The following is a 13,176-nucleotide window of genomic DNA, read 5'->3' as shown; positions in this document are numbered from 1 at the left end:
ACTGTGGAAACTTGCGCTGTAATCTTTAACTCGCAATCTGATTGGTGGTCAGAATCAGCCGATCGCATATTTCCAAAACCAATGCACAGCTGATCAATCTTTAGCGAACACCATCACGGCCCTTAGACAGAAGAGTCTGATGCCTGCTGATTAGACAATAATAGACAGTCTCTCTGAACAAAAGATCTTAGAGGTGTGCTTTGTGTTCTTGCATGAGAACATCAGGCATATCAAAAGAGTAAAGACATGTGTATGCTGTGTTCACTTACTTGCCCACTAGAGGTGGTGTTACATGGATTTACAAGTCAGTGAGCGTAATTCGTGCTGTAAGCCACCAGAAAGAGACACGCTTTACACATGCATCTGGACAAGCTAAGAAAAGTGAAAGTGAGAAGTATGTGGACTGAAGCAGTAACATTACAGTAATCTTTTGGGATTTTACACACATATAGTTTATGCAGCATTACGGATTTCTCGCAAACATTGTCCTACCTACTTCTCTGAAGTTATATAATGCAGCATAGTGAGCCGAAAGTAGCAAAGATAAAGATGTTATTCTCCCTATTACAAGTCAGTGGAGCATTACATTGATTTTGAAGTTGTTATGTAAAAATATAAAAGCTACATAATGATGCTTTAATGTTGCATCATGAGGTTTACAAGAAAAGAACCATCCATGAAACTGTCACAGTTTTGCCCTTATCCAAAATATAGTCCATTGGCCAAAGAATGTTTGATTTGTGATACTGCAGTTTTTCCATGGAGGTGCAAATCTAAATGTAATAGATCACCAAAAGCATTTAAGGTAAGGGGAAATGTGTAAATTTGATTTTTTATAAAAAAAAAATCTTTTTAAAATGTCTAGAATGTTACTTCTAACACGACTGATATTATAAACAATGGCAAGTAAATCAGTTCAGTATGAACCCATGGCTTGATCGTAGCTGTGGAGTGCATGGCTAATACGGTGATGGAGTAAAAGGCTAGAATAGAGGTGAGTACAGATATTGTGATATCCTTAGCTTGTTGTGTTTAGTGTATTGCTGTAAACTTGTGGTTCTGCTGGTGATCTAGTAAGCTCATCATGGTTCTGTGTTGGCCCGAACCTCCTTCTCCTGCTTCTCCTGTTTTCCAGCAGGCTGCATAACACCACATTTTTTCTAGAATTGTATTTCTACTTCATGCTGAGCCTCCAAAGCTATAAGATAATAACTGCATTATACAGACAGAGGTCCCAGATTATGATTCTAAGGCGGCAAGTTTACTAAGTGTTCTACAGGAAGGCCAGCCAATAACTGAGAGGTAAACCTAATCTGGTAAAACCGGTAAACAGGAACTTAAAACTGTTCATTTATTTAAATCTTCACTGGGAATTTCCATATTCACACACCTAAGCACCAGTATAATACACTTGCTCACATATATAAAAGACTATTTCTGGGAATTGTCTCATCTTAGGATATGTATATATCTAACAAAATGGTCCTTGTATGTAAACTCAGTCTAACAGATTGGTTGTATTTCATTATTAAGTTGAATGGGCACTTTTCATGCATAGCATTTCACAAATTTCCATCACAATTCTCCTAGCGGTATCTAGGTTGATACAGCTTAAAGCTCTTTCACTGGTTAGTCACTGGTACAGGCAGAGTTGAATATTATGTGATTAACCATTAACACAATTAGGAACTGACAGAGAAATTAACCAGTCATGCTTTGACGTCACTACTGATTATGAGCAGTAGCCTAACCAGGATTCACTCAGTTCAATGATTTAGTGCCGAGGCTCTTACTGAATGGGACATTGTTAAACTGCTTCATACAAGGTAGAAGATTTTATTGGTTACCAGCTTCAAATCAAACATGCAGTGTCTTTTACAAACACTGAATGTTTGGCCCTAACATAGAGTCATCCAAAAAAAGTCCAAGCGTACTTTAGTTCTGAAATTTGCATATTGAAGCTCACAGCTCACCATTGGCACAGATATACCTTAGTATACCCCTTATTAGGGGTGGGTAAAATGACCATGTTTTATGGTACTGTACTAAATTTTGTTATTGTGATACACAATAGGGGTGTGAAGGTACACACAAATCACAGCGTCTCAGTCACACTCTTTACATGCAGCAATGAGAGGGAGAGAGATGAGAAAGAGAGAGAATGAGGAGTGCCAGGGGGACGAGCAAGACCCATACCATAGCAATACCCCTAAAGCACCAAATTCTCACAATACCATGCAAATCCAACAACCTACAGCTTAAGGTTTTTTGGGTAAAACGTACGCTTGTGAAATTACCATAATTACCCTAATAGTGTGTACAATGTATTCTCAGTGCGACTGCATGCACCGAACGTGACGACTTGGTAAAGATACACATACTGTTACACCCCTATTACACAGAATGCATTTATAAATAGATCCGTAGGGGGGTCTCACAAATACATGTGAGACAGTATTTAAACAGCAGTGTTACAAATCTGCTACTACAGGTGAATTGTCAAAATATGGATTAATATTGTGATATCTAAAAATATATTTAAATATCGTAAATATCACCCAGCCCTACTCCATATAATGCCACAGTAGTCCAGTTATACAGAATAAGCCTAAAGAGAATTTCAGGTTATTAATGACACCTGTTCACTGCATCATGTCTGAACCCCCCCACCATAAAGCATACTGACAATACAGACGAATTGTTGGTGATTAAATGTAAATGTAAACACTGCCACAGTTAACGTAATGAGTCAGCAGCAAGTTTAATAGTTTAATAATTTTTCTTGATTTATATTTTTCCCAGTCACTAGAAAGACACACACACTGACAATGCACTGCCAATGTTTCCAATGTTGTTTCCAATAAAGATAAAACCATAGACAATGCTGTAGATGCACACTAGCAGAGAAGAAAAAAAAGAAAGAAAACATAGACGTGAGGGTTACAAAAGAGCAAACGCGAGAGACTGGCAAAGATAGAGAGACAGAAAGAGAGAGCAAGAGAGAGAGAGAGGGGACTGAGTCCATACATGGAAGTTTAGGAGAGGTGCAGCCATGCAATAAAAGTCTCAGCGCTTTCTCTATCTTGATCTCTGTTCTGCTCTCCTTTCAAACCACTCTTTCGAAACTCTCTCTATCTTTTCCATTTTCCTTCCACTTATCATTGTCTAGCACCCCCTCATTCTCTTGTCACTCGTCTCTCGCTACGTTCCTACAGGCCTATGAGACAAACATCACCGTATTAGCTCTCACAATCTGCTCAACTGGCACAGAGCCACAATGAACCCCATAGCCATCAACAGAGACAGGACAGGGCACACACTATATTACAGCATGATGTGTGTATTTTGGCTGACCAGTAATAAGTGTTAATAATGTGCTAATAATTACAGATTTATGGCATGATTGTGGCACCACTGGGGTTCACAGTTGCAATCTTCCAATGACTATGGAAAAACATTAGACCAGGGTGCTTAATCCTTGTCCTGGAGGACTACTACCCAAGAGTCCCTGGTTTTACTATTTATAGGCAATATGTTTAGAGAAATTAACATTTGCGTTGTATTTCAGAAACCATGGAAAACATTTCCTCTAAATTCCAAAAACAACTGCTTAAATAAAGCAAAGAAATTATTACAATAATATAATAATAATAATAATGCGAAAAAGCTATTATTGAATTTTAACAACACAGTACTAATATTTGAACTTTGAGATCATTCAAAAAATCACTATGGTGAAATAACCTTGACTGCCAATCACAGCTTTCATGTCTTGGCAGACTCTCCCCTAGTCTTTCACATTGCTGTTGGGTGACTTTATGCCATTCATAGTCTGCAAATTCAGGTAACATACAATGGCTGCCATACACAGAGACGCAAATTTATAAATTAAGTGGTCTCTAAATTTTGAGAAACAATACAATGGCAGAATTTACTTTAGCTTAAGGAAAGTGGCAGTTGCCAATAGTGTAAGTGCATGCTTACGCTTGCATGTGAACGTTGGCGAAAATGGCAACCGCTTCACATCAGTTGCGTTTATTTTTTTTTTGTACTGTTTTGTTGCTAATGTTTTCCTTGTTGGTCAAAAGTGACTTTTCGGTATGGCTCTGAAAATTCACTGCGGCTATAAAACGTTCCCGGTCGGCCGTCGAGTTACAGTACACCGTGGCTTGTAAGCTGTCTCAGACATGCCCCCATAGTTACTCTACATTGCACCATGGAAGTTTTCATGGCCCGCCCCTGGAGTCGGCTGGGATTCTTGCAGAGCTGTACCTATTTCTACATCGTGTCTTGGAGCCTATGGGAATGCTGGCAGTCAGAGTGACACTACTTTGTGGCTAATGTAGTAGTTAGCTATGGGTCAGCTAAGTAACTTTATGCCTTGGTCTAGGGCATCTTATAGCAATAGGCCAGTGTGGCTGCAGGTTTTCACTCTAAACAAGTGGAGTCAGCTGTGCTTCTGCTTGTTTAATTAACTTACCTGTCTTTAAACAACTGATAACATGTGCTTCTGCTAGGCTGAAATGAAAACCTGCTGCCACACTGGCCCCTTCGTGGATAAGAATGAATACCTCTGGTCTAGGCAGGCATAAAATATAAAAGGTTGTCATATTGTCCACTCCTGCAATATTAAAAATACTGAGATTTCACACGAAGTCACAAGATGTCAGTGATCCAACCTGTCAATGCACTCTATAAATGTACCTAAGATTGGAGTGAAATAAATGATTATGGGCAGCTATAATCTGCCTCTGCTAGATACGGCATGAGAAAATGCGAAAAGTTGGAATTTTCCTTTTGCAGCTAAAAACTTGAGGTGTTTGATTTAACATGCCTTGCATGACACTGCACGTCCTGCCATGTGAATACTGTGAATGTACACATTGTGATTACGATGCTGAAATTCTATATTGTGCACTTATTGGTTATCTGAGTATTTTTCTCCTTCAGGTTATTGTACACTGTACAGCAGAAAGACATGACCTACTAACCGCAAAGCTATAGAAATCCATACAGATGTTAGGACTGCTCTGGAACCATGAACTTTAAATGTACCCACGAGAACTACAGAGAATCTTGTGTTATTGGCAAAACACCTTAACTTACAGCTGGAGTAGACCAAGGGGTAAATTGAAAAAAAAACACACCAACATTTGTATCACTTCCTTGTACTTTATATAATGTATATTAAGCCAACTTCATTGTAAATCATGATAGGCAAAGCATGTTTTACTAGGAATATTTGAGCAGGTTCAAGATTAGTTAAATGTATAATTCAATCACAGAGTACACAATTCTGTTCCATATAATTATATGCATGAACTAAGACACTAAATATGAGTAGAGTATGCATGTGAAAATACTAGTGTTAAATAATATCTAAGTGCTCTCATATAACCAGATCAGAACCTAGCTGAGTTAACATGAATCCGCTCTTTGGCCTTACCAAAACACACTGCCAAACACACACAAACGCACCTTTCTGTTCAGTGATCAGTCATTGAGACTTAAGAGGGGAAGGTCACATTGCATGAGTGAGTGTGTGTGTGTGTGTGTGTGTGTCTGTGCATGTTTCTGTCTTTAGCAGTGGGAAAGACTCAGGTCTCCCACGCTTCTCCTTTTTGGGGAATAAAGAAGAAAGTGCATATTTTGGAAACTCACTCTCTGTGGTTGGGGTAGAGGGCTTCTTGTTTTTCTTGTCAGCCGGCGTTGAGCTTGAGGCACTGGGATCTGCAGAAATGATGAAGAGCTTGTGATACACTTATCTACACGTCACTTATATAAGCCCTAATGCACCGACATTTGTACTTTAATTGTATTTTAAACTGTATATACTTAAGATTTTTTAAAAGCATAAAAAAACAATGAGAGAAAGAGTGAGAATGAATAGTCAGGTTCAATAATTGATTCGGTAATGTACAGAATATCTGCTTCCAGACGCTGGTATTTGAATGCATTTGTAACTGCTACCGCAAGCAGCACTTATCATGTGAATTTGAACTGCTCTTCCTGCGTCAGTAGGGTTAAGTAAGAGTACGCAGGCCTATAGGGACGTGCGGCAGGGAGTCCGTGTCGGCTCAGCTTAGTAATTACAGGAAGCTGCTGGGCTGTGGTTGGGCCTCAAGGGAGAGAGAAGCAACCAGCCACGCCCCCCAAAACCAACCATCTCGGACCCACTCCACAGCGCTCACACAACACTGACCCATCAAGACATTCATGTGCAGCATCTGTGACTTTTTATTGCTTTAAGGGATAGCTCAGCAAAAAATAAAAATAAATAAATAATAATAATATAAAAAAATATATATAAGTAAATCAAATGTCAAATTAAGTTTTCTTTTTCTTCTGAGCTGGAACTACAAGGAATAGGAGCTTGTACCCCAGTAGTCTGCTTGAAGTCAAATGAAAGGGTGTCGACTTAAGCCATGACATGCAGGAAACAAGTACCCTTGCATGCAGGACATATGAAAAATATGAAATGCTGAAAGACTATTATCTGAATTGTGCTTCAACACTGATGCAAACTCTCAACTCTCAGCAAAACTGGTTTATATAGTACTGAAAAAAGGGTTCTTTGCATGCTTTTTGGTGTTATAATGAATCATTTTAAAATGTTCTTTTACGGTTTTTCATTTGACATTGTACATAAAGAACCCTATATACAATCTAATGGTTCTTTGAATTGTCACAGCTCTACACAGAACTATTGCTTTTAGAAAAGAACTCTTAAAAATTATGTTTAAGGGTGTGTGGGGTTACTGTAGCTAATAAGTGATAAGGACTTCTACTAAACTAATTAGCATTGTGCATGCCTAAAATTATGACACACTGGCTTTACATTAAGGTTGACTGAGTGTACATCTACTTTTTGGCAAAGCAGCTCCAGACATGTCTTGGCCCAGTATTTCTTAACCGTGGTCCTGGAGGCCTGGTGGACTACCTGGTGGACTACTTTTGAATCAAGAGAAAAACAGAATAATTGTTGGATAATCACTTTAAAAGGTGTCGACCCTGATGTGTAATGAATGAATTTACTCACCGTCAACCAGCACCATGCAGGAGCACTCTGCTCTTCCTGCACTGTTCTCTGCCCTGCACACATACTGGCCTTCATCTTCAGGCAAGGCCTTATCAATTGTCAGAGAGCACAGACCACCTGGCCAAACACACACGCACACACACGGAAGCACCTTCAGTGAACAAAGATCAAGGATGACAGACTACAATGACCTCCACCTTGTCAGTCAAGGTGTTGTTCAGGTCATCCACTTCTTCATCTCTACTGTAACAGTTGAAGCATGCTCAGTTACAAATGCACAAGGCAAAGTTTAGCTCCTAACCCTAATCTTCTGACTTCAGACCTCAGTAGAAAATAACAGTATTGTGGAAAGTCTTGTGTGTACATAGGAAAGCACAGTTACTTTGCGACAGACAGACATGACAGCTGGCAGAGCTGCATGGTGAGACATCTTTCCATGCTGTCACTCCAGATTCTTGTGGATCACTCTTCATTAGCACCAGTTACTCTCTCCAGGACATGAGGAAACTGCCCGAAAGCAGCACTACCAACTGCTAACCACAATGACAGCCAGTTTTGGGTTTAGGATTATATACAGGTTTACATGCCACTGCAGAGGGGTATGTATTTCATGATAAATATATTTAGGACCTTTAATTTGTGCATTAGGAATCAAACTGAATTGACCTGAGCTCTGTCTGGCCTAGAAGAACAGACTATATTACGCTGGAGAGGCCCTACTCTGCAGCTGAAGTGCTCCAGACAACAGGACAGCAATGCTACACAGTTGTGGTGTTGTGTTTAAATCTGGCAAACCCGGGCTTGTGAGAGCAGACCCAGGGACTCCTTCTGCTATACTTGTGCTTACTATTTATACCTGCTTACAATAACAGCACTGTAAATATGACAGCAGTTTTAAAAGAGAAACCATTTAACCCAGACAATGGGTAGAAGGAGAGCTGTAGATGGTAATAAATCAGGTGTTAAGTGATCTGAGAATATAATCATACACTGAGAAGAAGCAGAGCTCCTCTCTGGAAGTCGGTAGAACTGCAGATTAAGTGTTCATGATTTATAGCACCTGCAACCCACTCCCATTATTTACACAGGGTAAGTATATCTGGTTATGAATCTTCATCTGTAGGAGCACGGATATACACAATGCAGATTTCATACTGACCCTCATTGTTAATGATGATGAATTTGGAGGGCTTGATCACTTTCCCATCTAGAGTCCATGTGACTGCGGCGGGAGATTCCGATGATAGCTGGCACTGCAAGCGTAAACGTTCCCCATCCAGTACAGTCACATCACTCAGTTTCTCTGTGAAAACCAGCTCTTTCCCTCCTACTGCAATCTTCCCTCCATCCACACAGTTCACAATATTCTCTTTCCCTGCAGAGTCCTTTGGCAATGGGATCTGTCCACTGTTCTCCAGACTCCCTTGTTTTTTCTTGTTGACCAGCACAGACCTAAAGTCAGCCTGGTCATTTTTGCTGGGTTCTGCTTTGTCGAAAGAACCAGCCTTGCCTCCAGTTCCCTTCTTCCCTAGAACGGCCCTGAAATCCACCTGCTGTGGAGAGTTGACCTTCCTCTCCTCCTCACTCTGCGTCTTGGGCTTGATCTGCCGTTGGAGGTTGCCCCTGAAGTCCATCTGCTCGGCCGTGATCTCCTTCAGGTCCTCCTCCGAGACACTCTTGGTGGTGACCTTGCGGCCCAGGACGGTTCGGAAGTCAATCTGCTCGGCTTCCTTCTGTCGAATCTGGTCTTCCCGGTGCTCCCTGGTCTCAACGCGCCTCTTCAGAAGACCTCGGGCAACGATGGGCTCCTCTTGATCCCAACCCTGATCCTGATGCTCCCACAGTGGATCCTGCTCAGATTGAAAAACCGCCGGGCTGGATTCCTCTCTCTGCTCTCCCCTGCCTCTCTCCGTCCTCTCCGCTCCTACAGTTCTCCGACTACCCTCTCTACAGCAGAGGAAGAGCAGGGGAAAGAACGGCAAGACGTTTAGAAGGCTCAGCCCACACGAGAGAGCAGCCTAATTGAGGAGAGAGTTAGTGCAGCACAACACAAAGTTACATCACAGATGACTTCAGAGGCCTTATAAGGAAATGAGCCAAAAGAGGGTCTCCCTTGCTAATGCTCTTCCTTTCGGACAATAGCACAGCTGGAGGAAGCAGCATAAACAGTCCTTTGGCTGTATAGGAGGATTATAGCGGTTATACATTTTTACAGTGGGGCACAAGGGCAGAGAAGGTCTATAAATATAGCTGTGAGACAACAGAATGGGAAGAGACGAATACATACACTTTAGGATGAGATTCCCCTTCAGAATCCTCACTCACTATCAGGGAGGCCACTGAGCTGCAGTCTCCTACTTTGTTCCTGTAAAATAGGGAAATGCTGTGAATCTAATTGCTGGATTAGATTTGAATTGAACTGAATTAAAATGAAGACATCCCTCTCCTAGAGGAAGTGAAAGTTCTCACCCTACCACTTCTGATGCTGCACAGCATGAACTCTACAATTGAAAACTTCCACTTTTCTCCCTAAAACCTTGTTTGTAATAAAACCACCTTTTAAAATACATTATTAAGCATAGCATTGCACAATAAACTATTTTATTGAGTTTTTAAAGAAATTCATGAAAAACGTTCTTCCACACAAGGCCATATGAGGTTCTTATAAGAGCTCATACTTGAGATGGACCTCGTAGTTTCCAGCATGGTGAGCCTGTACTCTCCTGATTAGGAGCGAGACCACGTCCTCTTTTTGCAGGATCTCAAAGTTCCGCCCGGAAGACACTTCCTGTCCGTCCTTCATCCAGAGGAACTCTGGGAAGGGGTCTCCCGCAATGGCGCAGGACAGCAGGGCATGCTGGCCTATGCACACTGTGGCTGACTTGGGCTTAGTGATAAACCATGGCTGCACACCATCCTGCGGTTCTGAAACACATACATAGCTGACTGAGCTGTTCTTAAAACGGCAAACACATCCCCTGAAATCAGAGTTAATAAAGAGTTACAGTGCACGCAAAGGTAACAAATACCTTGAACAGTGAGCGATGCTTCAGTACGGGCCTCGCCCACCTCATTCCATGCCTCACAGGTATACTTGCCAGTGTCCTCAGGGAACACCTCCTGTATGAAGAGGCTGTACTGGTTGCCTTTTTTCTCAAAGTGGAAGTCCTCAGACTCTTGAATCTCCTTCCCGTTGTGCAGCCATATCACTTCTGGAGTGGGATTTCCTAAAAAAGACACAATCCGTTATCATTTAGTGATATCCTTAAAGGTCATTTCAATACACTAGTCATGAATTTGCTATTGATATATATATATATATATATATATATATATATACATATATATATATATATATATATATATATATATATATATAGTGATAATATATCAATATCTACTAAATGACACATTGTCCATAAACAAGGAATTGTGTTACTCCAACTCCAGTCCTTTTAGTATGAGCACAAAAATCTGTGAAACACTTTTCAGGAATGCAGCGGTTCAGGAAGAGCTCTAGATTATGCATTATATAATAACTAGAGCTGAACCTTCCCCTCAGGTCAATCACGCAGGAGGAAATACAACTGTACGGTCCAAACAAGAGACCTCAGGGGACCATACAGGAAATGCCCCTCAATTGCAAAACAACAAAAAGCAAAATACAGAAAAACATAGGAAAACACAGACTGATGAGGCAAAGAGTTAGTGGCAATCCAGAATCCTATAATGAATAATGTTTTTTTTTTTTTTAACAACATCAAAATATATTAAGACTGCATATAGATGCACAAATATCCAAAATGACTGTACATATATTTATATGTTTATATTTATATTTTATTATATGCATATTAAGGATATGCATCCAGTATATATATATATATATATATATATATATATATATATATATATATATATATATATATATACTGGATGCATATCCTTAATATATGGATCATGCATACATTTTTGATTGATAGGTAAATACTACATATACGTATGTTCATATGTAAACATATTACTAGATATATGCACTAGAACTGCATATATTACTTATGCGTATGATACATATTGTGGCATAGGGCTACTCCCATTATCAGTTTGGTTTGAGCCCCTTCTCTCTCCTGCTAAATGCTACAATAATAGAACTCTACCACAAAAAAATATAAAAATATTAATCAGTTCTTGCAGTTTTTCACTTTTTGCTATAATGTGAATCTGGCAGTTCTTCTCTACATTTTGTCAGAATTTCATGATGAATGGATCCATAGTAATGCTTGGAAATTACTTGGAATAAAAGCTTCAAACATTGATTTCCACTGAAAGTTAGATTTTTATGGCCAATCCTGCCATTGAGAACATCCCAGAGGATTTTTGCATGTCAATTAGCAGACAAGTTTCTGTTGTTTGTGGTCAAATCTATGTTAGGCATATATGTTTGTATATGTTGATCTATGGCAGTAATACATGTTGTGCTCTGCATTCAATACTATGATGGGAAGGAGATGAGAGGCTAAGGCTGTAAAAGGAAAACAGGAATACTGTAAAAGAGGGTGCTTTTACCTGTCACTTCCACAGCCATAGTGACCTGACTGCCATCCATCACCTTTAGATCCTGCAGTTCTTTCAGGAACACTGGAGCAGAGGGTTTCTTCATGTCTAAGACTGGCACAGTGATGGGCTTCTTAACACTGGCCTTAGCTACAACAACCATAAACAAACACACAAACACACACACAAAAAGAAAGAGACAGGCAGTGAATGACCCTTCTACTTGGACCTCCAGCATTTGTAAAAGTAACTGTAAAACGGTTTTACTGAGTAACTGGAAAACCATGATGTTTATCACAGACTTTTAATATTCTTTTATTTAACATTCTCTTACACTATCCATTCCATCAGCATTACTGCAAACCAGCTCTTGGAAATCTATAAACACTGTGTGTGATGTACTGCAAGATATTTCTGGTATCTGGTGCATCAGATATACAGAGTGGGAAAGCTTGCTTCAGTGTAGGAATCACCAGTCTCCCTTTTCTTAAAGTCAGGGTGCAGTCATGTTTTGAGCGAGGGGAAAAAAAACTTACTACAACTACAACACAGAGCTGCATTTAACATGAAACCTCAGCAGATAACAGTATAAAGGGAACACAATGCTATGTAATAAACTATACAAACATTAAGTCCATGCCAGTAGAAACAGTAAACATTGGGCAATTGAATAGTGCAACAGTTAGTCCTCAGCTGTAATGACCATTTTACTTCCATGGGAGTTTAACCAAGCGCTGGTTATATGGGCAAAAACATGTGGAATCTCATTCTAATTACTAGGTTTAATTAGGCAAGTATGAATCAGAGGCCAATATACAGTTGAAGTGCGTAATGTCAACACAAGAACTGTTCACCTGAAACTGGTTTCCATGTTGACCACTTTGGCCAAGTACCTGTGCACAAGCCTACAATCAATATATGCAACATATGTGTTGGCTAGAGCATTGACAATGACATTATGAAGATCTGTGTGCTTCCAACTGTGTGAAAACAGTGACTGGTCTGCACAGAGCCTTTACTCTAAATGGTCTAAATGTTAGGAGTCAGAAAGCTATTAGACTGCAAGACACATCAACGCATATTCCCACAGTCAGGTTCTAAAATCGAATGTAAAGCCTACCCAGATGAGGAAAGCTATTGCTGCAGCAAAGGGAATACTACCTCTACATCAATGCCAAAAACTGGTGGATGTTTCTTTATGTCGTGTCAAACTTTCACGATAAATAGACCAACAGAAACTCTCCAAAATGAGAAAAATACATTTTTTAAAAAGCTGTACAATTGACATTTTGTACATAAGAGGTTTCTGGATTTTAGAAGATGTCCACATACTTTTGGGGAAACAGCAGGAGATTATGCATCTACAAGACTAACGAACACATCAGGCCTGTAAAGCTAAAAAAAAAACCCACACATAATAAAATACTATGTCTTTCGTAGGACCATTCAGAATCAAAGAGAACAAAAGAAGAATGGGACACTTATTATTGCTATACTTCTAACATTCACACAGTGTTTCACTTGCTGTATCATACTGGAGTGCCTCAAATGATTATAAATTGTACACCCTGACTGTCACTCAT

General features: G+C 39.9%; 1 protein-coding gene across 2 annotated transcripts in view; it reads right to left on the bottom strand.

Moving 5' to 3' along the window:
- Positions 1–13,176, bottom strand: part of mylka (myosin, light chain kinase a) — a 65,097-nt gene that overhangs the window by 17,536 nt on the left and 34,385 nt on the right. For both annotated transcript variants that reach the window (XM_072685895.1, XM_072685896.1), the window contains exons 12-18: positions 11,606–11,743; positions 10,069–10,266; positions 9,718–9,964; positions 9,327–9,404; positions 8,199–8,986; positions 7,040–7,156; positions 5,662–5,730 (exon numbers count right to left, since the gene is read on the bottom strand). In XM_072685895.1, the coding sequence (XP_072541996.1) occupies positions 5,662–5,730; positions 7,040–7,156; positions 8,199–8,986; positions 9,327–9,404; positions 9,718–9,964; positions 10,069–10,266; positions 11,606–11,743 (1,635 nt within the window). The remainder of the gene's footprint in view (positions 1–5,661; positions 5,731–7,039; positions 7,157–8,198; positions 8,987–9,326; positions 9,405–9,717; positions 9,965–10,068; positions 10,267–11,605; positions 11,744–13,176) is intronic.

Source organism: Salminus brasiliensis, chromosome 8, assembly GCF_030463535.1.
Source record: "Salminus brasiliensis chromosome 8, fSalBra1.hap2, whole genome shotgun sequence".
Lineage (NCBI taxonomy): Eukaryota > Metazoa > Chordata > Actinopteri > Characiformes > Bryconidae > Salminus > Salminus brasiliensis.
This window is presented reverse-complemented; position numbering and strand designations above follow the sequence as displayed.